At 44.1% G+C, this 27,912-nt stretch overlaps 1 protein-coding gene across 8 annotated transcripts in view; it reads left to right on the forward strand.

Moving 5' to 3' along the window:
• The window catches only part of AUTS2 (activator of transcription and developmental regulator AUTS2), a 676,911-nt gene that overhangs the window by 123,126 nt on the left and 525,873 nt on the right, over positions 1–27,912 (forward strand). For all 8 annotated transcript variants that reach the window (XM_083714336.1, XM_083714341.1, XM_083714339.1 and 5 more), the window contains exon 2: positions 4,966–5,175. In XM_083714336.1, the coding sequence (XP_083570462.1) occupies positions 4,966–5,175 (210 nt within the window). The remainder of the gene's footprint in view (positions 1–4,965; positions 5,176–27,912) is intronic.

The following is a 27,912-nucleotide window of genomic DNA, read 5'->3' on the forward strand; positions in this document are numbered from 1 at the left end:
TCAGGTTAAGAACTTAATTCGTTCTGGAGGTCCATTCTTAACCTGAAACTGTTCTTAACCTGAGGTACCACTTTAGCTAACAGGGCCTCCCGCTGCTGCTGCATGATTTCTGTTCTCATCCTGAAGCAAAGTTCTTAACCTGAGGTAATATTTCTGGGTTAGCGGAGTCTGTAACCTGAAGCGTCTGTAACCTGAGGTACCACTGTATCTGAAAGGTAATTATCAGGGGAAAGGGTCATGGGTGTAGGTATGATTTAAGGGGATTGGCATAATGGGGGGCGGGGCGCAGAAACAAGCTCAGCAACTTTGAGTTTCATTTCCCCCTAAAAGCTCACCAACTTTCGTGTACTGAATTTGACTTCTAGAAATATGGCAACCCTAGACTTTAACGGTTAAAATTTTAATACATAAAAGTGGGGGGGGGGGAGAGAAACACACACACACCAGACATTCCTTTATGCTAGCTATTTCTCAGAAATGAAAGTGGGTTAATTGGTGAAGTGGCATTTTCAGAGACTTCAGTTGGGCTTGTAATTTCTAGATCACTCTCAGAAAGAATTCACCCAATGCCTCTGGGATAGGATTACTAGATAGAGCCATACAGTCTTTGTGATGAGCTCATTTCTTTGGGTAGGCGGCAAAGAAGTGGCAAAGCGGTAGATCATTTTCAAGTGGCATTTGCACACATTGATTAGCTTGTGGTGATGAAGTCCGCTCACATAGCCCAGTGTTGTCAACACTCTCCTCCCTGCTGCCACATAGAAACAGAGGGAGCTGCCTTCCACCAGGCCAAGCTATTTATCTGTTTAGCTCAGCATAGTTTGCTCTGTTCCCTGTAGAACATCTGCTTTACATGCAGAAGGTCCCAGATTTGATCTCCAGGCAGGGCTCTGAGAGAGAACCATGCCTGATTTCATGGAGAGCTGCTTCTAGTCAGTGTAAATAATGCTGAGTTGGATAGGCCGCTTCTGAAGTTCCTACTAATGACTTTCAGCAACCCTCCGGGTTTCAGGCAGGGTTCTCCCCCAGTCCTAATTGGAAATGTTGGGGACTTTTTTCATGCAAAGCAGCTGCTGTACTGCTGAGGTTTTGTCTTCCCCCTCCTCCTAATGGTCCAGCAGTCTTAAGAAGAGAAATATATTTCTCATCACCTGCTCTCTGAGTCTTTTAATTGATGTTGCTGGGGATGGAACATGGGAGCTGTAGTTTAAGGGTACTCAGATGTGATAGGACCCCCATGCCCTTCATAGACCCCTCATTCCCAGAGTGATTTAACAATCACATACTGTTTCAACTTTTTTAGATAAAAAATTGGGATGTGTGTCTGTTGGGACATGCGCCACAACAAGTCACGTGACCTGCACCATGATCTCGCTAAAAAAACACACACTGCACTTTTTCGAGGTGTGATTTTGTGTGGCCCTGGAAAAAGTGCTTTTTAGAGGTGAAAGCATGGCACTCAAAATGTCTGCTGCAATCTAGCACAGAAAAAAAATGGGACGTCCCATTTTTTTCCAGGACACTTGGCGGGTATGCAATCAACCTCTCTTCCTAGGGAATTGTAGCTCTGTGAGGGGAATTTGGGTTTCCTAAGAATTCTTGGGGGCAAAGGATTCTTCAAGATTCTTTGGGGGAAAGCCATGATTGTTTAAGGGGTATAATGATGCTTTAAATATCTGGCCTTAGTATCTGATAGCTTAAATTTCCAGCCAGAAACTCTTAAGTCCTGCCAAACAGTCTTCCTTTCAGGCACTGATAGGCTGGGACCCCTTCCCTTTTAACCATTTCAGACTATTCTGTTTAACAAATCAAGACATCTTTCCTGCAAGTTAAGTAAATTCTGAAATCATAGCTTATGAATTAAAGGTATCGATGGTGCATCTTACCGGGTTATCACAGAGCAATTCGTTCAATCTGTTTAGGGATAAATCTGACATCTAATTCTCCAGTTACTCTGCAATCATCTCTCTATTGATCTCTCCCTCTGCCATGTCTGCACAGTGTTTTATAAACTTTACTGTTCACCCTGATGGATTCAATAAGTGCATAGCCATATTTAAATAGAGAGCATTTTCCTTCCACGCTAAGCTGGTTCTGCTTATATGAACTGATCACATCTGATTGACACGTGAAAGAAAGCCCTGTGAAGGGAAGAGACTCACCGAATGGATGCAGACCCTCTTCATCTGCTGGCTGAATGTGTGGGTGATGGGCCCATGATCTGACAGCAGGGCTGGCCCATGAAGTCTTGCAACCTGGATAGCTCAGTTGGTTAGAGTGTGGTGCTGATAATGCCAAGGTTGCAGGTTCAATTCCTGTATGGGACAGGGTCCCTTCCAACTCTACGATTCTATGATTCTAACACACACACACACACACACACACACACACACACACACATTGCAAGTTCTTCCAGTTTATGAGGAAGTAGCCCCTAGTGAGGAGCCACATAATGTATGCAACCCATAATATATTTGCCTCGTTCAGTGCCCAGGTAAGATGGTGTATGTGGTGAGGAAGGCAAGTGGATCAATCACAGTTGTTTATTAGGTGGGTGGGTGTCCAGACACACTGAGGAAGGGGAGGGTTCTCTGTACACCCCAGGGGTGGACTTTTCCTTCCTTTTGTATTGGTTTGTTAGCTCAGTTGGTTAAAGTGTGGTGCTGATAACTCCAAGGTTGCAGGTTTGATCCCCGTATGGGACAGTTGCATATTCCTGCATTGCAAGGGGTTGGATTAGATGATCCGCAGGGTCCCTCCTAATGTTACAATTCTATGATTCAGGTGGGTAACAAATTACCCTAATATACCTGGGGGCAGGGAAACTGGGACCCTTGCTTCACCAGCGGTTCTCCACCCGAGGCACTTTGACACACCCCACCCCTCTCTTGCTGCGCCATTTGCTCTGGCTTCATGCCTGTTTTTCAGCTGAGGATGCCAAGGTCTTAGCAAACAGCATCAAGATCCAGGCAGCTTATAACAGACATGATACCGAGATGACACGGGGTCATCCAGTTTAATCCATCATGGCTGACCTATAGTGCGCTTTGTACTCTGACCTATAGTTCACTTTGTATTCATCATAGTGGCTGGTTCTGCAGGTCTAGTGGGCCCCAGATGAACAAGAGTCAGAACCTGAGTGCATAGGGCCTCACAGGATGCAATTCCTTTTTGTTCCCCACTTTTATGATCTCCCAGCACAGCCAGATAGAGTTCACTGCATGGAAAAGGTTAATGCCAGGGCACCTCTGTCACTTTGTAAACCTCTGCCTTGGATTGGATTTAGACTTTGATTAAGGACCATGTCTCTGGTGGCCTATATGAATAAAGGGTCTAGATAGCAGCATGCCCATTAAACTATCTCCTGATTTGGACATGGATGTCTCATCCTGAATTTTTGAATTATGTGTCTATATATTTTCCTGGTTGGGTTACTTTTTTTGTTGCATTACAAAGTGGTGATAAGTCTCCCCCCCCCCCCCCGTGGTTCATGTTTACTTTTTGCCGGATTAGCCATTCTTTTTGTCTTATCGGTAGGTGACCTTTAACGGCAGAACTTGTTCCTTCCTTGCTTGCCATTGGGAGTAACACTTGTGATATCTGAGATCTTAGATAAGCGTTAAGTCCAGCCTTTGTCCTGGCTCCCACTGGATGAAGGGCTTGGACTCGGATTACGTTTTCTGTCAAAACCTTTCATGCTGAGATCAGTGTGATACATAAGCAGGTGCAAAGACATAGCTGCACAAGCGAACACATTGATCCAACTGTTGACATCCTCCCTGGGCTCCTGTTAGGAGGAAGTGGAGCGGGCATGGCCTCAGCATGGCAAGCAAGTGGCATATTTCGCCTGAGGGAGCAAAAAGAACTCTGCCTGGTGGGCTGGCCATGAAATGTCTCTTCACAATGGCATTGGTATTTCCATGTCCTCGGTGACAGCAGAAGCAACAGTGCCAGCTTGGAGCCACACAACTGGAGCCACTCCAGGAGTGCTGGGGAAAAAATAAATCTCCTCTGGCAACCAATGTGGCCCTGTGGTTTCAGATAACATATGGGTTGTTGTTGTTGTTTAGTCGTGTCCGACTCTTCATGACCCCATGGACCAGAGCACACCAGGCACTCCCGTCTTCCACTGCGACAAGTCTAAAAAGCCCAGGACACAAATTTTCCCAGCCCTTGGAGCGGTTCAATAACCAGAAGTAATTTAGCATTAACTCTGGAAGTGTATACAGTGGTACCTTGGGTTACAAACACCTCGGGTTACAAACACTTCGGGTTACAGACTCCGCTAATGCGGAAGTAGTACCTTGGGTTAAGAACTTTACCTCAGGATGAGAACAGAAATTGTGCGGTGGCAGCAGGAGGCCCCATTAGCTAAAGTGGTACCTCAGGTTAAGAACGGTTTCAGGTTAAGAACGGACCTCTGGAACGAATTAAGTTAATAACCAGAGGTACCACTGTATTTGATTCTGACCAAACTAAGCTCCCTAGAGCAAATTATACATAGGAGTCTGACCTCACCAGAACCAACTGCTTTGCAGGTCAGCCATGCCCCTATCTGCCCCACACCTGATGGCATAACTTGGGCAAAATGGGGTCTCCCACCACTGTTCCAGATTGTATAGTGCTGATGGGTCCCAAGTTAACCCTTCCAAAGAATCCGGGGGGACTGCTGTTTGTTAAGAGTGCTGTGAGTTGTAAGAAGGTCCCTATTCCCCTCGCAGAACTAGAGTTACTTGAGTAATGGTGTTGATTGATAAACCACTCTTGGAATGGCAAGAGTGACTTTCCCGTGTGCATGTGCTCTCCACTAAGCTACGGCAGCTTCAGAATCTAGCTCAAAAGTTGGCCACCGTGTTACTGAACTTGAAAGCTTAGCTGGATTTGCTAAAACCTTGCACTTGTAGCTGATAGTCTTCCACAACAACAACTGTATTCCTTTCTCTTTCTCTCCTCCCAACCATGTAGAAGGAGGTTGTGGTGAAGCCTCATGACCTCATGGAGAAGCGCCTGGACCCCTTTGTGAAGAAGAAACGGGACGTGCTCACTAATGGACTGCCGTACCACCTGAAAAAGAACAGACTGCACCATCGTCACCACAGCTCAGACCGGGAGAATGACCGCAACCTCTGCCAACATCTCAGGAAAAGGAAGAAGTTCCTGAAAGGACTCAGTCAGGTAGGAAGCGTTGAAAAATGTATCAGAGTGGGATGGCCTTATTTCTCCACTTTAGACATATCTGTTTGCTATCTCTGACATTGTTTTCCCTCCTGGATTCTGCTGCAACGTCTTTCTCCTCTTGGGGTTGGGCCCTTGAGGTTGCCTCTTGGCAAGATGGGAATGGAATGTTGAGTCAAAGTTGAGCTGATGTTGTCTTGGGTGTTTCTCTGGCTTAAAGATTCCTAGATGTAAATGAGTTGCTACTCCAGTCAATGGAACTGATGGGACTAGGGTTGTCTCAGTATTACAGCTGGCCTAGGGGGGCAACAAAGGTGGCACAGCTCTAGGGGAATGGTGTTGAGCCAGAAGGTGGTGCATGCAGATGAGTTTGTAAGCAGGATTGCTTCTGGGATCTGTGTCTGCTGGATCCCTCCCCACAACTTTCATTTCTGCTTTACGAGATATGTCCATTGCAGCTGTACAACTGCAGGGTGATTACTGTTGTTTTAAATATTTTTTACTAAAATCCCAGGGGATGACAATTAAAGGAGAAAAAAAATGGAAAACTAATGAGCATAGAAGGACAGATGAGCTGGAGATTTCAGGGACAGAAATGGCTGTTTCCAATGGTGAGTTTAGATGGACAAATAGCACCCTATTTCAAATGTCGAGGGTTTATTTATTATATTATATTTTCGTTTCCCCTCCCCATCTGGTAGGATCAGAATTTCATTTCCTCCAGAAGGGTTTTGTAAAGTTTCTTTCTTCTTAAGGAAATGGGTCACCGTTTGGCTTTATTCATTACGACCACAGATGGCTCCAAGTGAGCAACTTGCTCTTATGAAGCTTGGGAGGAGCCTGAGGCCTTTGGTGCCTCTGTCCTCAACCTCCTCCAGGCTCCACCCCCTTGAGAGAAATTCAGGACCTTAATTGGCCAACCTTCTGACCTGAAGATGGACACTCTGCCTTCATTCCATAGTTTTCTCCTGATGTGCTCCTGGTACTGCTGGACTGGTGATGGTTGGTAGGAGTAATCTGGTTCTTCAGGAGCAGGGGAAAGTGCCTCTGAGAACCTGGGCTGTGACCCTATAGGCCCTGGTGGTCTGGGAGGTCCCTCTGGGAGTTATTGTCCAACTGCCTCAGGTGCAGTTGCCTCCAGTGATCTTCTGCAGTCTGCTCTGAGCCCTGATCTAGATCCTGCTCCATATCTGGTGCCCCCGCAGCCTCCATGTCCTGTTCACTGCTGGATGCAGGGCTCATAACAGATGCTGACAGGCACAATACGAATGGCCTCTTAGGAAGGTGCCTAACCTGTTGTTGAGTACATAGTGCAATCGTTGCCTAGATGCTACGCTGGCATGACATCTCTATGTACTGAGGGTGCACTCTTGGCTTGTGCGGGGAGTTGAACTTGCTGGTTTATAGCACATGAGCCCTTGGCTACCCTGCCATGCTGTATGATGGCCAGAAAAGCCATGATCCTCCTTCACCTTTTCTTACAGGCAAACACTTAACGGAGTACTCATAATTAAGTAGGAATTTTTTTTTGGGGGGGTGACCATATGGTTTCTGAAATAATAGTGATCGTTTCTAGTATAAAGTGGCTTCATGTGTGTGTGCGTGCGCAAGTGCACTTAGGAAGTACATGCATCGACGCAAACATTCACCATGGAACTGCAACACAATTCAAATAAAATTTTTGGAGAAAATTTCAAATGAACAAGTAGGAGATGGTTGCTTAACCTTTTGTTTACTTTGTATACTTGCCACTCCTTGACATCAAATGCCCCCACAAGTTGTTGTCCATGCCCAAATCAGATCCAGAGAGCCAGTGTGGTGTAGCGGTTAAGAGCCATAGACTCGTAATCTGGTGAACCGGGTTCGCGTCTCCACTCCTCCACATGCAGCTGCTGGGTGACCTTGGGCTAGTCACAGTTCTCTGAAGTCTCTCAGCCCCACTCACCTCACAGAGTGTTTGTTGTGAGGGAGGAAGGGAAAGGAGAATGTTAGCTGCTTTGAGACTCCTTTGGGTAGTGATAAAGTGGGATATCAAATCCAAACTCTTCAAAATGCAAGTTTACCTGCATTTTGAACTTGGGTGGGAAGGTGAGGCTACTCAGAAGTGGAGAGATGGTGGCCAGGCATCTGATCCCAACCATTTCTCCCATATTGCATGCCTGCTTATGCTCATTTGGACACAACATGCAACCTCTCAGTGGTGCTAAATGCCCTGCCTGATGTGAAACAAAATGAGCTGCCTTATGAATCTTTATAGAAAAGCTTTCTGGCACAGTTTGCTTCTTGGGAGTCCCCAAAGCACGCAAGGGTTTTTCTGAGATTGCTTAAGGGAGGGTCTTATGTAGGCTTTCTCAACCTCGGCCCTCCAGATGTTTGGGGCCTACAACTCCCATGATCCCTAGCTAGCAGGACCAGCGGTCAGGGATGATGGGAATCGTAGTCTCAAAACATCTGGAGGGCCAAGGTTGAGGAAGCCTGGTCTAATGTAAAGGTAGATCCAACAAACTGGACACGAGCAAACCTCTTGTCTTGCAAGCTTGCTCACAACAACATAAAGCACCCTCTGAATATCTGGCAGAAGGCTTAAACAAGGATTGGTTGAAATGAAAAAAAAAGTCTTCTGCAAAGACTGAAACTGTTCTAAACAGTTTATTATAAGAGCACATTTATTATGATGATTATTAATTGTTTTATTTCTGTACTTCTTAGCTCCACATAGTAGCATCTGGTTAGAGCCCAGTAAATATTCAATATGTGACATTCCATATTTCCAACACAATATTTGAGTGCTGGTGTTCCAAATCTGAGAATCCTGTGAAAAAAAGACGGGAGGTTTTGAGCAGTTCCAAGTAGGAAGGAAATATCAGTTGGCGCACAGTCAGAATGAGAAATTCATCTTGTTCCTTGTCGGATTGTGTCACTTTTAATGAACTGTAACGCCAGACTCCAGGCATGTCCATGTCACCCGGTGCTGACTGCAGTGGTCTTTCCACTGTTCAGGAAATGCTTCCTTGGAAGTGTTGAAGATAGCCATCTGGCCAAGAAGTACCTCATAATATAAAGCTGGGCATTGCACTCGTGCATCACAACACACACAAAGAGGAACATCTGCAAGGCTTAGAAATTTAGAGAAAAGGGAGACAGGTTGGAGAGGTGTATAAAACATTGAATGGTTTGGAGAAGGAGCATAATCTCCCTCTCACATTATACTGGAACTCATGGACCTCTAATGAAGCTGAATGTTGGGAGATTCAGGACTGCTAAAAGAAAGTACCTATTCGCACAGGGCAATGGGATTTCCCCCCCACGAGGGGTAGTGATGCTACTCATGTGTAGAGTCTACCTGGAGATCTTCCTCGTTGCTTGATCCATGCTCAAAAGAGCCCTGCCTGATGTGCATCCTGCCTCATCCTGTGCTACAGTCTGCTATATTTCCAGAAGGGGTTTTTAGACTGTGTGAAAGCTCAAAGATAAGGTGGAAATTGATCATTAGGGAAACACCCACCAAATGGAATAAACTGTTGTGTGAATGCAGCCTGGGTTGTGTGACAAGGACCCAGCTGCCAAAACTGGATCCAGGTGTGGGAGAGGATTAAACCATTTTACTTCCTCCCCCACTTTTTTTTGTCAATGGTGGGGCACACCTGTCTTGGTAGAGTGTTAGTGAGACAGTAGAAATTGAAGCTGGGAAGGGGAGATGTGTCTGATTGGTTGTGCCAACAGTTGGGGGGGGGGGAAGCGAAGCCGATGAGTTTGGATTGCGTCTTGCTGTGCTGTTCCAAGGCAAGTTGACAGCAGTGACAAGCGATTTACAACATGCTATTTAAAGTTTTGGATTTGCAGCCTCAACGTTGATGTGTGAGTGCTCTTTAGCAACTGCTTTCATTACTCCCCATCCAAGAACTGCTAATTGAAAAGAAAGCAGTGGGTGGGTTTCAGAGAAGGAGGGAAGAATGGATTGACGTGACTGTATCAAATACACAGGCTTCTATCCTGGCTTTATTTTGACAATCTTATTAATTTAAGATTGGACTCCACCAGAATTTATGCTGCCTGCCAATCCCCCCAAAACAAATGTATACTCCTGCCTTCTAGGGACCTATCAGTCAAAGGCAAATAGAGCTCCCTGGAATATAATCCAAGATGTCTTAAGCATGCTTGGAAGCCCTAGTCCTACTCAGTGTTGGAAGGTCAAGGGTGGGGTAGGAGTGTTTGGCATGCATGGAGACATTGTAGTTTTGGGGTGCTCCACAGCAATACTGTTGTGCTCAGGTTCTGTTTGTGGGCTTCCCATAGGGCCAGCCGGCCAGCTGTGGTTAGAGCAGATGGGTAGACAAGATGGGCCACTGGTTTGATGCAGCAGGTTCCAGTTATGTTCCTAATAGGGATCTCAAGTGCTTAAGAACTTGGAAATCCACCACCAACTAGAATAAGGAGTAGTGGTGTAGATCAGTGTTTCCCAGACTTGGCTCTCCCGCTGTTTTGGGGCTACAACTCCCATCATTCCTAGCTAGTAGGACCAGTGGTCAGGGATGATGGGAAATGTAGTCCCCCCCAAAAAAAAAATGCTGCAGGCCCAAGTTTGGGAAATTCTAGTCTAGATGGAACAGTAGACTGACTCTGGGTAAAGCAGTACTAGAGGTTTTGTGCTGGTCCTGGGGGCTAACTGAGAGGTGAGGTCTGAGTCCAGTCCGAGGTTGATGGTGCAATATGAAGGCAGTCTGTAGAAGTTGAAGCTGGGTGCAGGGCAGGGTGTCGGGTGAGGTCAGGAGCTCCGGCAGGGAAGCAGGCCAGGGATCAGGCTGGAACAGATAACCAATGATGTTACTCCCGCAACTTGGGACTGGGGCTGACTGGCTTTTATCTGCCCCAAGGCATAGGGTGGACCCGATCCTCAGGTGACTCGCCTCTCCTGGCCTGGCCTGGCCTAAGTTCCCTCCGCCTCTCTGCCCTGAGCCTCTGCAGCTCAGGAGAGGTTGGAGGGTTACCGGACCCAGAGGCAACCTCAGCTTCCTCTGAAGGGGCTGAGGGTGGAGCACCTGCAGGCAATGGGTCCTCCATCGCCTCAGGAGCCAAAGCAGACTCAGCTGGTCCCTGCACCTGAGGATCCAGCACAGGTGAGGACCCTTCAGGCTCATGTCCCAGCCCCGGCTCAGCTGGTTCTGGAAGCAGGGAATACTGTGCAGGCTGGGATTCCTCAGGTTCAGCCTCCAAATCTGATTCCCAGGCCATCACAGGTTTGTATGTGGGTGTTGCTCAGTGACAACCTCAATGATGCCTGTGTCTCTCCTATAACAAGTGTGGCCAACTTTCCTCCCTGATGAATGCCACATTGTCACTCGGTTAATATATCAGGGGTCGCCTACTAATTGCAGGTGGAACCAGAGTCAAATGTAATTGGAGGAGTCACTTCTCTTTGTTATCTTCCTCCCTTGCCCAGTAGGTTACAGCTGGAAGAATCACTTTTGCCAGAGGTTTAAACTGATTGCTTGCAGGTGGCTTTTGAACTTTGGCCGGGGCAGGGGGTGCTAAACAATTTGGAGAAGGGGTGGAAGCTGTCCACTGCTGCCATGTGTGACTCTTTGTCCTACTAAAGCAAACAGCTATAGTGTAAGAATTATTGGATATTCATACATGGACACAGGAAGCAGCTGAGACAGACTATTGGTCTGTTAAAGTCATTATTGACTAGACTGGCTGGCAGGGGCTCTCTGAGGTTTTGGAGATGGGGTCTTCTCAGCACTACCTGGCGATGTTAAGGGCTGGACCTGGGTCAGGTTGCAGACACAAAGTACAGTATAGTTCTGTTGCTAGGAATGGGCGACTGTATCAGTTTTGGGGCCTCGTCTGCATTGTGCATTTAAAGTAGTATCATTCTACTTCACACAGTCATGGCTTCCCCCAAAGAATCCTGGGGATTGTAGCCTGTTAAAGTTGAGAGTTGTTAGGAGACACCTGATTCCCCTTGAAGAGCCACAGTTCCACAAGTTTCCCAGGAGGAGGGAATTACTCATTCAGCTAATCCAGGGTTTCCCAAACTTGGGTCTCCAGCTGTTGCTGGACCTCCTAGCTAGGGATGATGGGAGTTGTAGTCCAACAACAGCTGGAGACCCAAGTTTGGTAATCCCGAGCCAGTCTATGAATGGGATAAGGCTCTCCTAATGGCTCTTAGCAGTACCCTTTACAGATTCCAGGGTTCATTCAGAGAAGCCTTGATTGCTTAAAGTGGCATGATATTGCTGTAAATGTATAGTATAGTACGGGTGGGACTTTGATGTCACTGAGTTCCTCATTTCTCCCCAAAAGTGAAATCTCTTCCTCCCTCCCCTGCTCCTGTTTGGTAATGATGGTGCAGAGTTTTTTTCTTCCTTTCTTCCATTGACCATTATAGTGGTACCTCGGGTTAAGTACTTAATTTGTTCCAGAGGTCCGTTCTTAACCTGAAACTGTTCTTAACCTGAAGCACCATTTTAGCTAATGGAGCCTCCTGCTGCTGCCGCACCGCTGGAGCACGATTTCTGTTCTCATCCTGAAGCAAAGTTCTTAACCTGAGGTACTATTTCTGGGTTAGTGGAGTCTGTAACCTGAAGCGTATGTAACCTAAAGCGTATGTAACCCGAGTCACCACTGTATTAGAGTTCGCAGTTGTCTGCTCTGATCAGAAATGGAAACAAAATACCTCGCATAAAATATGGTTTGGTGGGAGGAACCAGAGCTGAATTTTTCTTGGATGGAGGCGGGGGAGACTTTATTGCAGACGCTGTTGAATATTGTAACATCTTGAAGAAAATGTGTTAAATTAATTCTGTTTGGTATCTTACCATCTGGCCCGTGATAGCTTACATTAAACACACACATATAAAAACATAAAGTGAACACACAGACACACCTTTACAGTTTTGCAGCTGAATCGCTTGACTGATCAATCTGAGTTCCATCACATTTTCTTTCAGTGTGCGCACATGCTGAACCCCATTTTTGTAAGCATTCTGTATGGGTGGGTGTGAATCAGATAATCTCCGTCTTCCATTGGGACTAATTTACTCAATAGAGTATTGGCTGTTTGGTACCCACATCAGATAAATCTATAGTGCCCACAACGGCGTCAGACAACGAAGAATCAAACTCCAGTGCTTTTACTGAAGAAAGATATTCATTGTGTTTTCAATAAATTTTTATTAGATTTTCCACAGTGATAACACAAACCACAAAGCAAAATGATACACAAAAACAGAAAAGATATTCATTGTGGTTACTCTTCATGTTTTGGAGTTCAAAACTCCTTCTTCAGGAGCTATAAATTTATTGGAACACCCCTCCCCCCAAAAAACCTCCCATTGTTCTGTAAAACAATCTAGCTTTAAGCAAGTTGTGAAGTAACTTTCTTTCTTTTTGCAACTCTGCAATGAATCTGAAAGAGTTTTGAAGTCTGAAACACAAATGCAACCCGCACACCTGTAGTGGGAGCACCAGAGCTTGTCTCCTCTTTGCCTGACGCATTGTTGTACTTCTTTCCTTCATCCGACATGCACACATACAGTAAAATAAATGTGCATACAAGAAAATGAGGGAGGGGAGTTAAGAAAAGGGGCTTACTACTTCACACAGCATGTAGTTATGGAACTCACTCCTAAAACATACCCTTCAGCATTTCCCTGATGAAAATAGGGATGTCCTATTCAATAATACAGTGATACCTCACAAGACGAAATTAATTTGTTCTGCGAGTTTTTTCGTCTTGCGAAGCACGGATTCCCATAGGAATGCATTAACGGTTTTAAGAAAAAGGAAACAAACTTGCAAGACGTCTTGCGAAGCAAGCCCATAGGGAAATTCGTCTTGCGAAGCAACTCAAAAAACGGAAAACTCTTTCGTCTTGCGAGTTTTTCGTCTTACGAGGCATTCGTCTTGCGAGGTACCACTGTAATAATAATAATAATAATAATAATAATAATAATAATAATAATAATAATATTTATACCTCGCCCACCTGACTGGGTTGCCCCAGCACTCTGGGCGGCTTCTAACATATATAAAAACATTAAGCATTAAAAAAGCTTCCCTTTACAGGTGTCTTCTAAAGGTTGCATAGTTACCTATTTCCTTGGCTCGGGGGTCACATAACTCCATACCTTCCAACATCTCTTTGGTGAAAATAGGGACATCCTATAGAAAAGCAGGACGTTCTGGGATCCAATCAGAAACTAGGACAGCGTCTGTAAATCTGGGATTGTCCTTGGAAAATAGGGACATTTGGAGGGTCTGCTAAAAGAGGCAGTGATGGCCAAGAATGTGGTTGGCTTTCAAAGAGAGTTAGACAATCTCGTGGAGTGGCTCATCACCAGTGGCTACTAGTTATGGTGGCTCTGTTCTGCCTCTGCTTTTGGAGGCAATATGCTTTTGAATACCAGTTTCTGGAAACCACAGGAGGGGAGAAGGCCATTGTGCTCAGGTCCCGCTTGCAGGCTTCCTCTAAGCTTCTGGTTGGCTATAGTGAGAACCAGAAAGCTGGTCTAAATGGGGGTTTGGCCTGACCTGGCAGGTTCCTCCTATGTTCCTATGTCCTTATATTTTAGTCTAATGTTCCCTGATACTTGGAGCCTGGGGAAAGAGAGGGTCTATGTGGTACCATGTAAAATATATTTGTTAATGCAAATAGAGGCAGGGAGTTAATAAAACCATATTAATTTCTATAAGCAAAAGATGGATGATGCTGAGAAAAGCTTCCCCCAGAGGAGTGGCCGTTTAAAGTTACAACCCATCTTGAGCTTATGATGACAGTGTATTATTTTGTTTTTTGATTAAAAGATGATTATTTTCCACTTTTAAAATTTGGCACCGGCAGGGTTGGAAATTAACTTTTTGCATTAGTATTCAATAAATATTGCAAATGGTCCTGGCCTACATTTAGCTTTCAGATAACAATACCCTCGGGTGTAATGATTGGAAGTATGTTTGTACTGGAGGTACCGATGGGCCTGCTATTTCCACAAGCCGTAAAAGAAATGACGTTGTGTTGCACACTGTTTTAGAGCCCCTCGTAAAACATTTCCTGGCGAATGGAATAATCATCATAATCGTCTAAGACTGGAAGATGAGAGCGTTAGAATAAACTCTTGCTCACCAATGCTATAAGCATATGGCATAGTGGCAAAAGGACACTTGGAAGATAGGGAAAGGCATGCCCATCAGTCCTACGTCCAGTGCCGGATTTACATATAAGTTAAACAAGCTATAGCTTAGGCCCCCCCAAAAAAAAACTTAAAGGAAAAACAACAACCCTGGATGTACATTTCCAAAATATAAGGTAAAAAACAAATAAAATAAAACCTACATACAGCAACAGTGTTTTGTGTTGCGTAGGCTCCTATTTGTTATGTGCAAATGGTTTTAGATACCCATTAGGTCCATAAATTACCATATAGCATATATTCAACACAAAGAACAGCAGCAATTTGTTGTTGACAAGGGACAGCTGGACATATAAAGGGCCCTATTACCTTCAATAGCTTAGGGCCTCATCAAACCTAAATCCGGCCCTGCCTATGTTTCTCAGTTACTTCTAGGTGTGCACCCAATGAGGCAGTTGCCACAAGAGAGAGGCCCCGCCTCTGACCTCAGCTAGTGTATCTCCTCCATCCAAGCTGTGTGCAAGCAGACAAAGACTCCACCTGCATGTCACCTTCTGCTCCTCCCTCTTCAATCCTCTCCTGGTCCTGGGGCAGCAGCAGGAGATATGGAAGCCCTTGACTCTCCACCAGCCTGTCCTCTCTCTCCTCCTACTGCACTTGTTCCTCACTCTCCAATCCTCCAGTTTCTGCTGCCTCTACCTCTCATCTCCTGGCTGTTTCAGGCTCCCCCAGATCACTGATCCCTTCTCCTAAGTCAGTCTCCATCCCTCTATCTCCCGGCGCCCACTCATCAGTATCCAGCCACCACTGCTCAGGGTTCAGTCAGTCCCTGACATTCGGTGACTCTGTTCTGTGGCCTTCCATCATCTTCCAGTACCTGCTGCAAAGCACTCTAAATTAGCTCAGCCGAAACATAGGCTGAGCATCCAAGACTATTTATCTTGGCAATTTGTTGACTTCAACGGGGTTGTTACAGGGAAGTGGGGGGGAGGGACGGGATAGTATAGTAGGTTCCTACAATTCAATTTCTAAACCATAAACCTTGTGCTGGTGGCCATTAAGAAAATTGCAACGTTTTCTTGCTTCCTGATGTTATCCAGTTACTTATTCACTAAATACTGTATATTTAGCTTATGACCTTTCGGAGACACTTAGAGCAACAAAAAGAATCCGAGCGACTGGAGAGGGGAAAAGTCAAGATCTTAAAAGCAGCCAGTTGTCTGATCTTTTTCTTGCTTCTTAGAAAATCTTCCTGCTCTGTTCTTACCATACAGCGTAGGCATTTTTCAGAAAGCCTTGGCTGCATTTTGTCTAGTGATTTAGCTTTCCTTTTACTCCAGTTAAACCTGTGGTTGTGTCAAGATCCTCAGTGTGTGGCTCCTGCCGATTTATTGGCAAAGCACCCCACAAGAAAAAGCTCGACCCATATCCACAGCGTGAATTTAAAACACCATGAGACTGCTTTGAACAGCCATGGCTTCCCCCAAAGAATCCTGGGAAATGTAGTTTGCTAAGGATGCTGAGAGCTGTTTGGAGCCCCCACTTCCCCTCACAGAACTACAGTTCCCAGAGCAGTTTAAGCACCTGGACAGCGGTCTAAGCAAGCACACAGGTGGCTCAGGTACAGTCTCCCAAACCATGGTGCCACAGTTTTAATTTCTACCATAATCATGTGACCTAAGGTTAAACACGCATGTGAAAGAGCAGAGGACAGCAACAGTTAATCATTAACCTAGCTAGAATCTCAGAGAGCTCTCTTCTAGCTTAGTATACGCTAGTGGAATTTTCCAATGTTAAGCCCTTCAGCAATATACATACAGGCACTCTCCATTTCAGTGTGCAATTGAACAATTATACTTAACAGTGACTGTCACTGCAGAAGTTTCTTCAATAAACTAGTTTGGAGGGTGAGGAATCTTTCCCCAACATTGTTAAATTCTCAGTTTGTTGGTTGGGATTTTCTGTTTACTCACTATACACTGCAGAAGCAAAGAGGTCTTACATCTTCATTTTATGTCTGCCCTTATAGCAAAGGGGTAATAGAAAATCCAAAACAGTGTGGCCTTAAGAGTATGCATTACCAAGTCCTAAGGCATAAATAGATTCCCTCTGTAGTTGAAAATCTTTTATCTCCTCTTCCTTTCCTTGCTGGCTCTTCCTTCTTTCAATATAGAATCTTTCTTGGTTCAAGGTCAAGAATCGTATTAGAATGATTGACAGATATTTGTGGCTTGTAATGGAATAATATGTAGTGTTCCTTGCATTTGATGGATGGGTTTTCTTCCTTATTTATGGATGGCTATATAAGCATAGACCTGTCTCATAATTTCCTCATTCCTTTTCATTGTATTCCAATGCCAAATAGTGAGAACAGCACAATAAATGTGACATTTCCCAGTCACTTTCTCCAGTTGCTCTCACCATCCAGACATCTTGTCCAAATCCCATTAAGGAGATCTACATGCAGAAGGAGACTATGGCCAACCTATTACTTACTGAAACAGAAGCTACAGGTCCAAATTGGCTGTTCATCCAAATGCAGATCTGATGAGTACATTGTGTTGCTTCCGAGGGAATGGACCCTTTGGAAACCCAAAAGGGTCTGATCCAGCAGGCTTCCATTAAGCGGGCATCAACCAAGCACTGGGGGTGGAGGAACTGGAATCAGAACAGGAGGGTACAGCCTTGTTGTCCAGGACTAGGCGGCACTTCTGCCTCTAGGAACAGACCCGTCCTCTGTGACACAGTATGCATCTGCACACTCAATGTCCCTGTAAGGCAGAGGAGTTTTGTGACTGAACATGGTAGGTGGGCATGCCAACCTGTTGGGACAGCTCCGTTGTTCCTGTGCAATTCTGAACATCTTGCCCTGATCTTGGACTCCTTCAGCTTGGGCTGTTGCTTCCAGACCACCTAGTCCTGCTCTCTCCTCCAGCTTCTGTGAGCTTTGAGGCTGCTATGAGCCTGCACCTTTAATCTGCCTCGATAAAGATCTCTTGCTTGCGTGTCGAGACCCCGAAGCCACCCCCTCATTGAGAAATAACACACACAAGGACACGTGTTATTGGGCAAATTTTGGCATCAACTTAATTGGTTACAGAATGTGAGTGGTATTGGCTTAGGCATTAAATGGACCCGACTATATTTGACTCCTGCCCGATGTGCAGGGAGTCCGGTAAGGGTAAACCACCAGAAAGGGGAGCTCCATTGATGCATGAGCTCCAACATGAGCTCCATCCAACATGAGCTCCAAGAGGAAGCCCTCCGGCTCACGCCTCTGCTTAAATGGTCTCAACCATGTCCCCCTGGCCAGCGGATTGACTGACTGGTCGCTGACATGGCCAGGATCTCCTGGACAACGGGGGACTCCCGGAGGAGAGTGGGTGGCCACGCGGTCCACCACAACTCTTCCCCATGGGGAAGTGGAGCGGATTTACTCTCACCTGGGAGCCTCTGCCATTGTGGCCTGAATGGGAGCCTGGACACTGATCTTACCTACATATTTGTTGTTGTTTAGTTGTTTAGTCATGCCTGACTCTTCCTGACGCCATGGACCAGAGCACACCAGGCGACTGTCATATGCCTGTTGTTTTTGTCCATGGAGTTTTCTTGGCAGGGATACTGGAGTGGCTTGCCAGTTTCTGCTCCAGGTGGATCACGTTTAGTCAAAGCTCTCCACTATGACCTGTCCATCTTGGGTGGCCCTGTGTGGCATAGCTCATAGCTTCTCTGAGTTATTCAAGCCCCTTCGCCACAACAAGGCAGTGATCCATGAAGGAGCACCTACATATAGGGAAGGGCAAATCTGTCAATTTCAGTTTGTCACACTTTCTCATTTTTCCCAGCTACAAGTTCAGTTCCCTACAGTTCCACATCAGTTTGCAACTTCCTTGAACAAATAAGCCTTCATGAAAATTCATCAGCATTTCAATGTGGATTTCACACAGCACACACATTTTTGTAGGCAATTTTGCCAAATATGTACACTTTTACAAGCATTGTTGTTCTCTCTAAAATAATGCATTTTTTGTGTTTTCACAAGTAATATGCATGTTTATGCACCCCCCCACACACACCCCACATGACTGATGGCTATGTTTTGGCTCTTATATCATTTTGTAAAGTGTGAATTGGGTATGTTTGCCTTCAAATGCAAACTGAATGGGATTTCAAGGAATACAGAAAAGTCACCTGGAAACAACTTTAAATACGTTGAGGGCAGGCTGAGGTTGGTGGCACAAGGTCTCATTCACCCTAATTGGTCAGCCTCTAGTGGTAAATTGGTATTTAGGAACTCCAGAGATGAGGAGCCACCACTGAAGAGCCTCCCTCTCTTTCTGCCTCTCCTGCTGCTCCTGCTACACTTCAGACAGTGGGGGCACCAGGAAACGGCTTCAGGTCACGATAGCACAGGATGTGTAGATTGTTCTGACAGAAGGTGATCCAGCAAATATCTGGGTACTAGCAGTACAGGGTTTTCAAAGGCTAATATCAGCACTTTGGACAGAGCGTGGAAACTTACTGGGAGGCAGGAGTTATTTTAAGATAGGCAAGATATGATCTCCTGATCTTGTGTCTTGTGGTTTTCTGGATGGTCTTCAAAGGCAAGACCCAAACAGAGTGCATTGCAGTCATCTAACTTAAAAGTTAGCTAGAGCATGGGCAACTCATCTCTATAGGGGAACTGGACAGAACCTGCACAACACAACCCTGGGGTTGCTGTATTGCAAATTATGTGAAACATAATCTCCACCTATGATGGAGAGTGTTCAGTTTTAAGGAGCTATGAATTAAGATTTTAATGCTGAATCTATCTATCATCTATCTATCTATCTATCTATCTATCTATCTATCTATCTATCTATCTCTATCTATCTATCTATCTATCTATCTATCTATCTATCATCTATCTATTTATCTATCTATCATCTATCTATCTATCTATCTATCTATCTATCTATCTATCTATCTATCTATCTATCATCTATCATCTATCTATTTATCTATCTATCTATCATCTATCTATCTATCTATCTATCTATCTATCTATCTATCATCTATCTATCTATCTATCTATCTATCTATCTATCTAATCTATCATCTATCTATCACCTATCTATCATCTATCTAATCTATCATCTATCTATCATCTATCTATCTATTATCTATCTATATCTGTATCTATATCTATCTACCATCTATATCATCTATCTATCATCTATCATCTGTCTATCTCTATCATCTATCTGTCTGTCTGTCTATCTATCATCTATCTATCTATCTATCTATCTATCTATCTATCTATCTATCTATCATCTATCTATCTATCATCTATCTATCTATCTATCTATCTATCTATCTATCTATCTATCATCTATCATCTATATCTATCATCTATCTATCTATCATCTATCTATCTATATCTATCTATCTATCTATCTATCTATCTATCTATCTATCTATCTATCTATCTATATCTATCTATCTATCTATCTATCTATCTATCTATCTATCTATCTATCATCTATCTATCTATCTATCTATCTATCTATCTATCTATCTATCTATCTATCTCTATCATCTATATCTATCATCTATCTATCATCTATCTGTCTGTCTATCATCTATCTATCATCTATCTATCTAATCTATCATCTATCTATCTATCTATCAATCATCTATCTATCTAGTCTAGATGGTTCACCCCCTCTTTTTTAGTTATTTATTTCTTCTGTTTCCCTTGGGACACCCCTCTCCTATTCTATCTGCTCAAGACTATTATAAGGGCTGTTTTGAACGTTGATTCTCTGAAAGCATTTCTGGCTTTTCCAGCAAAGAGAATCTCACAGGAGAATGATGTTCTTAGGTTCTAGCCCCCCCTGCAGACTAAGATGTGAAAATGCTCCTTTTTTCTTTCTAAAACATTTTTGCTGATTCCAACCAGCAGAAGTGAGGAATCAGCTTTTCTCCCTTTTGCTGCAGTCATTTAGGAAATTCCACTCTTCCTCTTACCAAGTGCAGTTTAACCCCCCCCCCCGAGGCTCTTTATGTATGCATGCTGATGGGATTCACCACTGGAAGTCTTCCAAGACCTAACAACAGAAGGGCACCACACCCATGGAAGCCTTCTGGAAATGCAAACAGCCACAAGCAGACCTAACTCATTGAATTGTAGCATTGGAAGGGACCCCCAGAGGCCATCTAGTCCAACCCCCTGCTATGCCGGAATCTCAACTAGATCATACATGACAGATGACCATAGACCTCTGCTAAAAAGCATCCAAGGACGGAGACTCCACCATCTTCCGAGGGAATCTGTTTCACTGTGATGGACTCGTGGGGATCTGCTCTTACTGTCAGAAAGTTCTTTCTGGTGTTTGGCTGGAATCTCCTTTCTTGGAACTTGAAGCCATTGGTTCGGGTCCTACCCTCCAGAGCAGGAGAAAACAAGCTTGCTCCATGTGGCAGCCCTTTAGATATCTGAAGAACTACTTTCGGCTGTAGTTCAGAGAAGCTTGAACTACCGTAATTCAGTGAACTTTGTTAAATTGAATGAGTTCATTCCAAGCACTGGTAATGGGCCCTTATCTTTAAAGTGCCTTTTGTTGTTTTTGGTTTTCCGGCTTTCCACAAGGTCTTAAACCTTTACCCAGCCTCTTTCTGCCTCAAACTGCTGCTAATTGTCAGGACTTGATCATTGGCAACAGAAGGTGTTGGGTTTTTGTAGCTTGCAAAGCTTCCGCCCATTAATGCTGGGCCACTGTTTAAATCGCTTAAGATTGAGTGTTTTTAAGAAGAAGCCATTGGTCACCCTCCCAATTTGCTTAGTGTGTCACTGTAAGGAACACAATTGTTTCTGTAGGACTTAAAGGTAAAGGTACCCCTGCCCGTATGGGCCAGTCGTGTCCGACTCTAGGGTTGTGCGCTCATCTCACTTAAGAGGCCGGGAGCCAGCGCTGTCCGCAGACACTTCCGGGTCACGTGGCAGCGTGACGAAGCTGCTTTGGCAAGCCAGCACCAGCGCAGCACACGGAAACGCCGTTTACCTTCCTGCTATGAAGCGGTACCTATTTATCTACTTGCATTTAAGGGTGCTTTCAAACTGCTAGGTGGGCAGGAGCTGGGACCGAAAGACGGGAGCTCACCCCGCCGCGGGGATTCGAACCACTGACCATACGATCGGCAAGTACTAGGCACTGAGGTTTTACCCACAGCGCCACCTTAGAAGGAACCAAACGTTATTCTTTTGCTCTGGTATTGCTTGTACCATTATTTTCTGCTATAAAACAGCAGCAAGGTGTTTTAGGGTGTTTTGTGTTGGGAATGACACAAAAACTCACCTAATGGAAAATTTACAGGAGTGTTGGACTTCATTTTATAATGTGCCATATATTAAAGAATGGTTTTTGATAGCAACCTCGGTTTGTGCCTTGGAATTCCTTGATGAGTAAATTATCAACTTGAACATATAGAAAGGAGTGAAGGAATTTTTTTAAAAAGAATTCATGGTGAGTTGACTTTTAATGATCTCCCTTATGCACCCAGTAGATCCCTGTGGTTTGCAGGAAAGTTTCTCTTGCAAGTTCCAAAGATCTCAGAAACCTGTTCTACAGTAACTCAAAGCAGGGTTTTTAGTTTGGTTGCCCCTGTTCTGTGAAATAGCATTCCAGTTGAGATATGACCCACTGCCTGCACCTTCCTGGAACAATTGAATACATCCACCCCCAGCTGTCCAAGCTGGATGAATGGGTCTTTGCCATGAGTATTGTTTAACCTTTGTTTAAATGCAGTGGCTGGTTTTTTTGGGTGTGTGTATTTTAACTGTTTTTTGCTGTTTTATTGTACATTGCCCTGAGATGATTGCATAGAAGGAAATTAATAAATTGATGATGATGCTGATAATAATTTCTGAACAAGCGGATGTAGAAAATGCAAACTAGAAAAGTTTGCTTTCCACATCCACTCCTTTTGCATCCTGGTTAAGTTGATAAACTTTGTTACTAGTGGAGCTGTTCCTTGTTGCTCTTTAACAGCATGCCCTGTGGATTTTACTGTGCTTTATATCCATACCCACTAAGTGTCCCCACTTTGAGGGTGTACGTCAGTGCTAGAGCATTTCCTCTGCATTCAGAGGGTTCCAGATTCAGTCCTGGACATATCCGTGTAGAGAGAACTTCTGCCAGTTGGGAGAAAACTATACTGAGCTAGATGGACCCCAGCGTTTGACCCGCTTTAAGCCAGATTCCTATGCACCTACTTAAAAGAGCCCTTGATTCAGAACCATGAAGACTGGAATCTTACTTTAGTTTGAGAAGAATAGCGCTTCTCTAGTGGTAGAGCAGTAGATACTTTCATGGAAAATGTCCCATGGTGAATCTCCAGCTTCTACAGGTCATGCTCAGGATAGACACATCAAACTGTTTCCAGCACCTGTTCTTTCATACATATGTTTCATCCACTGAGCCTCTTGGGCTTGCTGATCAGAAGGCTGGCAGTTTGAATCCCCGCAATGCAGTGAGCTCGTGTTGCTCTGTCCCAGATTCTGCCAACCTAGCAGTTCAAAAGCACACCAGAAGTGGTTTAGCTATGCTGGCCACATGGTTTGGAAAGCTGTCTGTGGACAAACGCTGGCTCCTTTGGCCTGAAAGCAAAATGAGTGCCGCACCCCATAGTCACCTTTGACCAGACTGAAGTGTCCAGGGGTCCTTTGCCTTTACCTTTTTTATCTTACGCTCCATCCTTTTACATCTGTGACATTTTTAAAACCCACTCTTAAATTTGTATTTATTAAAAAGATGGCTTTTATTGCAAAATATTTGTATTTTATCATAGCATACATTTTTATTTTTTTAAAAAATACATTATCATAAAAAACATTTTAGTGCATTTTGGAACAGTTTTTGAGCCAAGAACCATACAGCGAAATTCAGAGACATGCAGAACCCCAAGGATAATAATGTTCCAATCTGGAAGGCACAAATTAGGTTAATTCACTTTAAAATGCAGATGGTGATGAATTCTCTTCTCTCCCTAGGTAGGACTGGAAGAGTCTTTGATAACGCTGGGAAGCTCCTTCCAGTCAGTATAGTTAATGTCTGTGGGAAATAGATAGAACATATAAGATGTTGCCTTATACCAAGCGAGACAATTGGTCCACCCAGCTTAGCACTGTCTGTACCACAGATGGGGAACCTCTGGCACTGCAGATGTTGCTGGTCTACAGCTGCCACCACTGATCACTGGACATGCTGATGATTGTTGGGAGTCCAACAACATCTTGAGGGTCCGAAATTAATAGAGACTTAGACAGTTGGACAAAATTGAAACTTTCTTTGTTAGGCCGAATTGCTGCTATTAAGATGAATGTATTGCCAAAAATGTTGTTTTTGTTTCAAACACTACAGATGGTGAACAAGACGGAGTGCTTCCGGAAGTGGCAGAGAGACATCTCTAAGTTTGTCTGGCAGGGCAAAAAGCCCAGAATTAAGTTTAAGATATTAACTGATGCGAAAGAAAGAGGGGGCTTTGCCCTGCCAAACCTAAAGCTGTACTATGAGGCCGCAGCTTTCTGCTGGCTAAAAGACTGGCTACTTCTCGAGGACACTGATGTACTGGATCTGGAAGGCTTTAACAATGCTTTTGGTTGGCATGCATACTTATGGTATGACAAGGTTAAGATCAATAAGGCCTTTAAGAACCATATTGTCAGAAAAGCAGTGTTTAATGTCTGGACAAAATATAAAGACTTATTGGAAAATAAAACTCCAAGGTGGCTTTCACCGCTGGAAGCTAAGGCCCGAAAAAGACCCAGTATGGAGGCCAAATGGCCAAAATATTGGGAAATATTAGAAAAAGATGGAGACAATTGGAAATTGCAGAGTTTGGAGAAAATGAAGGATAAAGTGCGAGACTGGTTACACTACGCTCAGATTAATGAAGTTTTTAAAAATGACAAAAAGTTAGGGTTCCAAGTGGAGAAATCGAAATTGGAAACAGAACTGTTAGAACCTAAGACTAAGGTACTTTCAAGAATGTATAACTTGCTGTTAAAATGGAATACACAAGATGAAATGGTTAAATCGGCTATGATAAAGTGGGCACAGGACATTGGGCATAATATCATGTTTGAGGACTGGGAAAGGTTGTGGACCAACGGGCTGAACTTCACTGCATGTAATGCTTTGAAGGAAAATGTAATGAAAATGATATATAGATGGTACATGACCCCAGTTAAACTTGCCAAAATATACAATTTGTCTGATAACAAATGTTGGAAATGTAAAGGAAATGATGGAACATTCTTTCACCTCTGGTGGACGTGCCCTAGAGTGAAGGCCTTCTGGGAAATGATATATAATGAGCTGAAAAAGGTATTTAAGTATACCTTTACTAAGAAACCAGAGGCCTTCCTTTTGGGTATTGTCGGCCAGAAGGTGTTAAAGAAGGACCGAACATTTTTTATGTATGCAACAACGGCAGCAAGGATACTCATCGCTAAGCACTGGAAAACTCAAGATCTACCCACACTGGAAGAGTGGCAGATGCAACTGATAAGACTATATGTAACTGGCCGAGATGACCGGCAGAATCCGAGACCTGGGAGAAGAGAAGGTTGAAGAAGATTGGAAGAAATTTAAGATTTACTTTAAAAAGCACTGTAATTTGGTTGAATGTTAAGAGGGAGGCTAGATCATAAATAATTGACCACCACTAAATTAGATGCAATTAGGATGATAAGTGAGATTGAGGAAAAATTATAAACCTTTGGGAGAATTATTAGATTATATTCTAAATGAATGGGACATAAGAATGTAAACAAGATAAATTGCGGGCAAGAATTGACAATGATGCAAGTGGGAGTGGGAGACGTGAGGGAGTCCAAAGAAGTTAAGAAATTATGTTATGACATATGCTACATTGTTCATTATATTTGCATTTATGTTTAAAAATCTTAATAAATATATATATATTTTTTTTAAAAAAACATCTTGAGGGCCACAGATCCCCCAGCGATCTTTAGTCTGTACTAAACCCCAGTGAAGGCTGATCTCAGACTTGGGTCTCCAGCTGTTTTTGGACTACAGTTCCTATCATCCTTGCCTACTGGTCTTGCTAGCTATGGATGATGGGAGTTGCAGTCAAAAAACAGCTGGAGACCCAAGTTTGGGAAACACTGCTTTAGGGCAAGTCGGGAACTGCCCCACCAAACTCAGCAAGCCCCAATCTGCCTGCCTTCTTTCTTACAGCCTGCCCATGGGGTGCGACTGCCTGTAAGCTTCCTCCTTCTTAGCCCCAGCTCTGTCTTTGTAGAACTCAGCAGGGCGAAGGATGGGGAGAAAACCAGAATTAGCTGGCTCCACCAAATGTTATGTGCAGACTGCAATGTTCAGGGCACAACTAGAAGCAGTTGGCTCTGACTCTAACTGGCATGCAGGCTCCCTGCTTTCCGCCCTTCCAGTCTCAGTAAGCACCGCTTGCTACTGCTGCCATTTCTCGCGGCACTTGGGCCACACTGAAGGAGCAGAAGCCTCCTAGACTAGATTTGGGAAGGTCTCCTGAAATGCTGTTTTTAAATTGTAAGAAAACATCCCCCAAAGGTGCAATGGAAGGAGGAGAGACCCAGTTCGTGCAGGGATCTACAAGGAATTGGAGCTAAAAATATGGCAGAGTTCTAGTTTGATGCTACAGTTGCTTCTCTGCAGAACTATGCACACTGCTGTCGGTTTTGAGCAAGGTTGTCTTCTTCACCTTTTGGCCGGCACATCTTTTATTAATTTAATTGATTGAGCTCTGCCGGCTGCAACGTGCCTGCCTCCCTCGTTCTGCTGTTTGACCATTATTGCAGTTGACGGGTGTCTGCAGCAGACCGTGCCCTGCGGGCCTGCGCTGAAGTTTTTAACCAACATGAAGTTTGGGTACAGCATATTGCCTTGGTTAGATGCGGCTTTTTGTGGAATTCCATTTCTGGGAATGATTTGCAGCTTCAAGAGGAATGCTTGGGAGCCAAGGGCTGTCCTGTGGGATCCCAAATGGGCCAGTTGTATATTTCAAGAGGTGGAGGTGGTGGGGAAGAAGGCAGGAGAGGACCTCTTTCCAAATGCACTCCTTTCCTAGAATTCACTTCCTCGCATTGGCAGTCTGCATTGAGATTTAACTCCCAATAAGTTTATAGGAAATGTCTTGGCTGGATTAGGCCAAGGGTCAAGCAAGATCATTTCTTCACCTTCCCCTATAGAATCCTGGGATCTGTAGTTAAGGATGCTGAGAGTTCTTACAAGATCCCTATTTAACTCACAGAGATATAGTTCCCCTAGTGGTTTAACAATAGGAGAATAGAAGTCTGCTAACAAAAGGACCAAGTAGACTTGGCATGGGAAATCTGTGATTGGTTAGAAATGCCCTTTTTTGGGGGCTTCCCGAAGGGGAGGTCAACATGTAACCTGAGGGCCTATTTTATGTGGCCCTCAACCCTAATTACCTGCATGTAGCAAAGAAAGGGAAACATGGTGGAAAGGAAGAAGGACAGAGAGATACAAAATATGTCCTACCCATTTTTTGCTCAAATCCCACCTACTGGTGGTTTTGGCCCCCGACAGGTTACCCTTGGGGAAATATGGTTGCTTAACTATAAAGATCACTGTCTTGCTAGAGAACTAGCACAATAATTCCCCTGAAAGAAATTTATTTGGATGTGCCAGCTTCCTTTATGCAGGTTTTGATTTTTTCATTGAATTTTTTTTTCATTTTTTTCATTTTTCCTATGACCATCACCCATCCCTACAAACATACAGCCAGAAGGTGCATATTAAAAAACCCACCTATTCTTGACCACCACCATCCCCATATTTGAAGTTGTTCCAAGACTTCAAAACCTGGGATAAAGTTTGGTGGGGAGAGATTCAGATGTACCCTTATGTCCAGTTACTACATTTGAATTTGGTGGGAAATTCCCTGCTCCGCTTCCATATATTAGAAATAGCCAGTGATTAAGCTCACTTGCCTGATTCATTCTAAAGTTACTTAATGGGTGGTTGTTGTTGTTGAGGGACTGGTGTGCAGATGCTTTTGACTTTATCATGGCAGCCAGAGGAGAACAGTCAAGAGTTCATTGCCTAATTCAACTAGCCCAGTCATACTCATTGAAGAGCACACTTATCTTCTCTACTATTTCAATAGGACTGTCTGTTTATTTTTCCCTCCGAAGAGCACTTCAAAACGCTTTTGGTTTCTCCACTCACTCTGCAAGAATCCTTTTGTCTGTCTGCCAAATGCCGACAGGAACCTCCTACCCCTTTCCACCATCTTTGGCCTTGGAGCCTTCCATAAATCAAAGCAAATCTGTGGTTTATTTTTAAATACAGCCCTTCTAGAGTGTAATTTCATTAGATTGGCATCCTTTAATTTGGAGTCGCCGCAACAGCTGTTGGTGCCCTTCTTTGTTTCCCCTCTTGTGGATCATGGGCTATGCTGGGTTAACCTGCTGAATAAATACTGTAGAATGACTATTAGCTACACAGATCATTAGGAGTAAGGGAGATATTTGATTCGGTCCACAGTTAAAGGCAAACCTACCTTATTCCCATTTTCTGAAAACATTTACTTAATG

Source organism: Podarcis gaigeae (genome assembly GCF_964106915.1).
Source record: "Podarcis gaigeae genome assembly, chromosome: 15".
NCBI lineage: Eukaryota > Metazoa > Chordata > Lepidosauria > Squamata > Lacertidae > Podarcis > Podarcis gaigeae.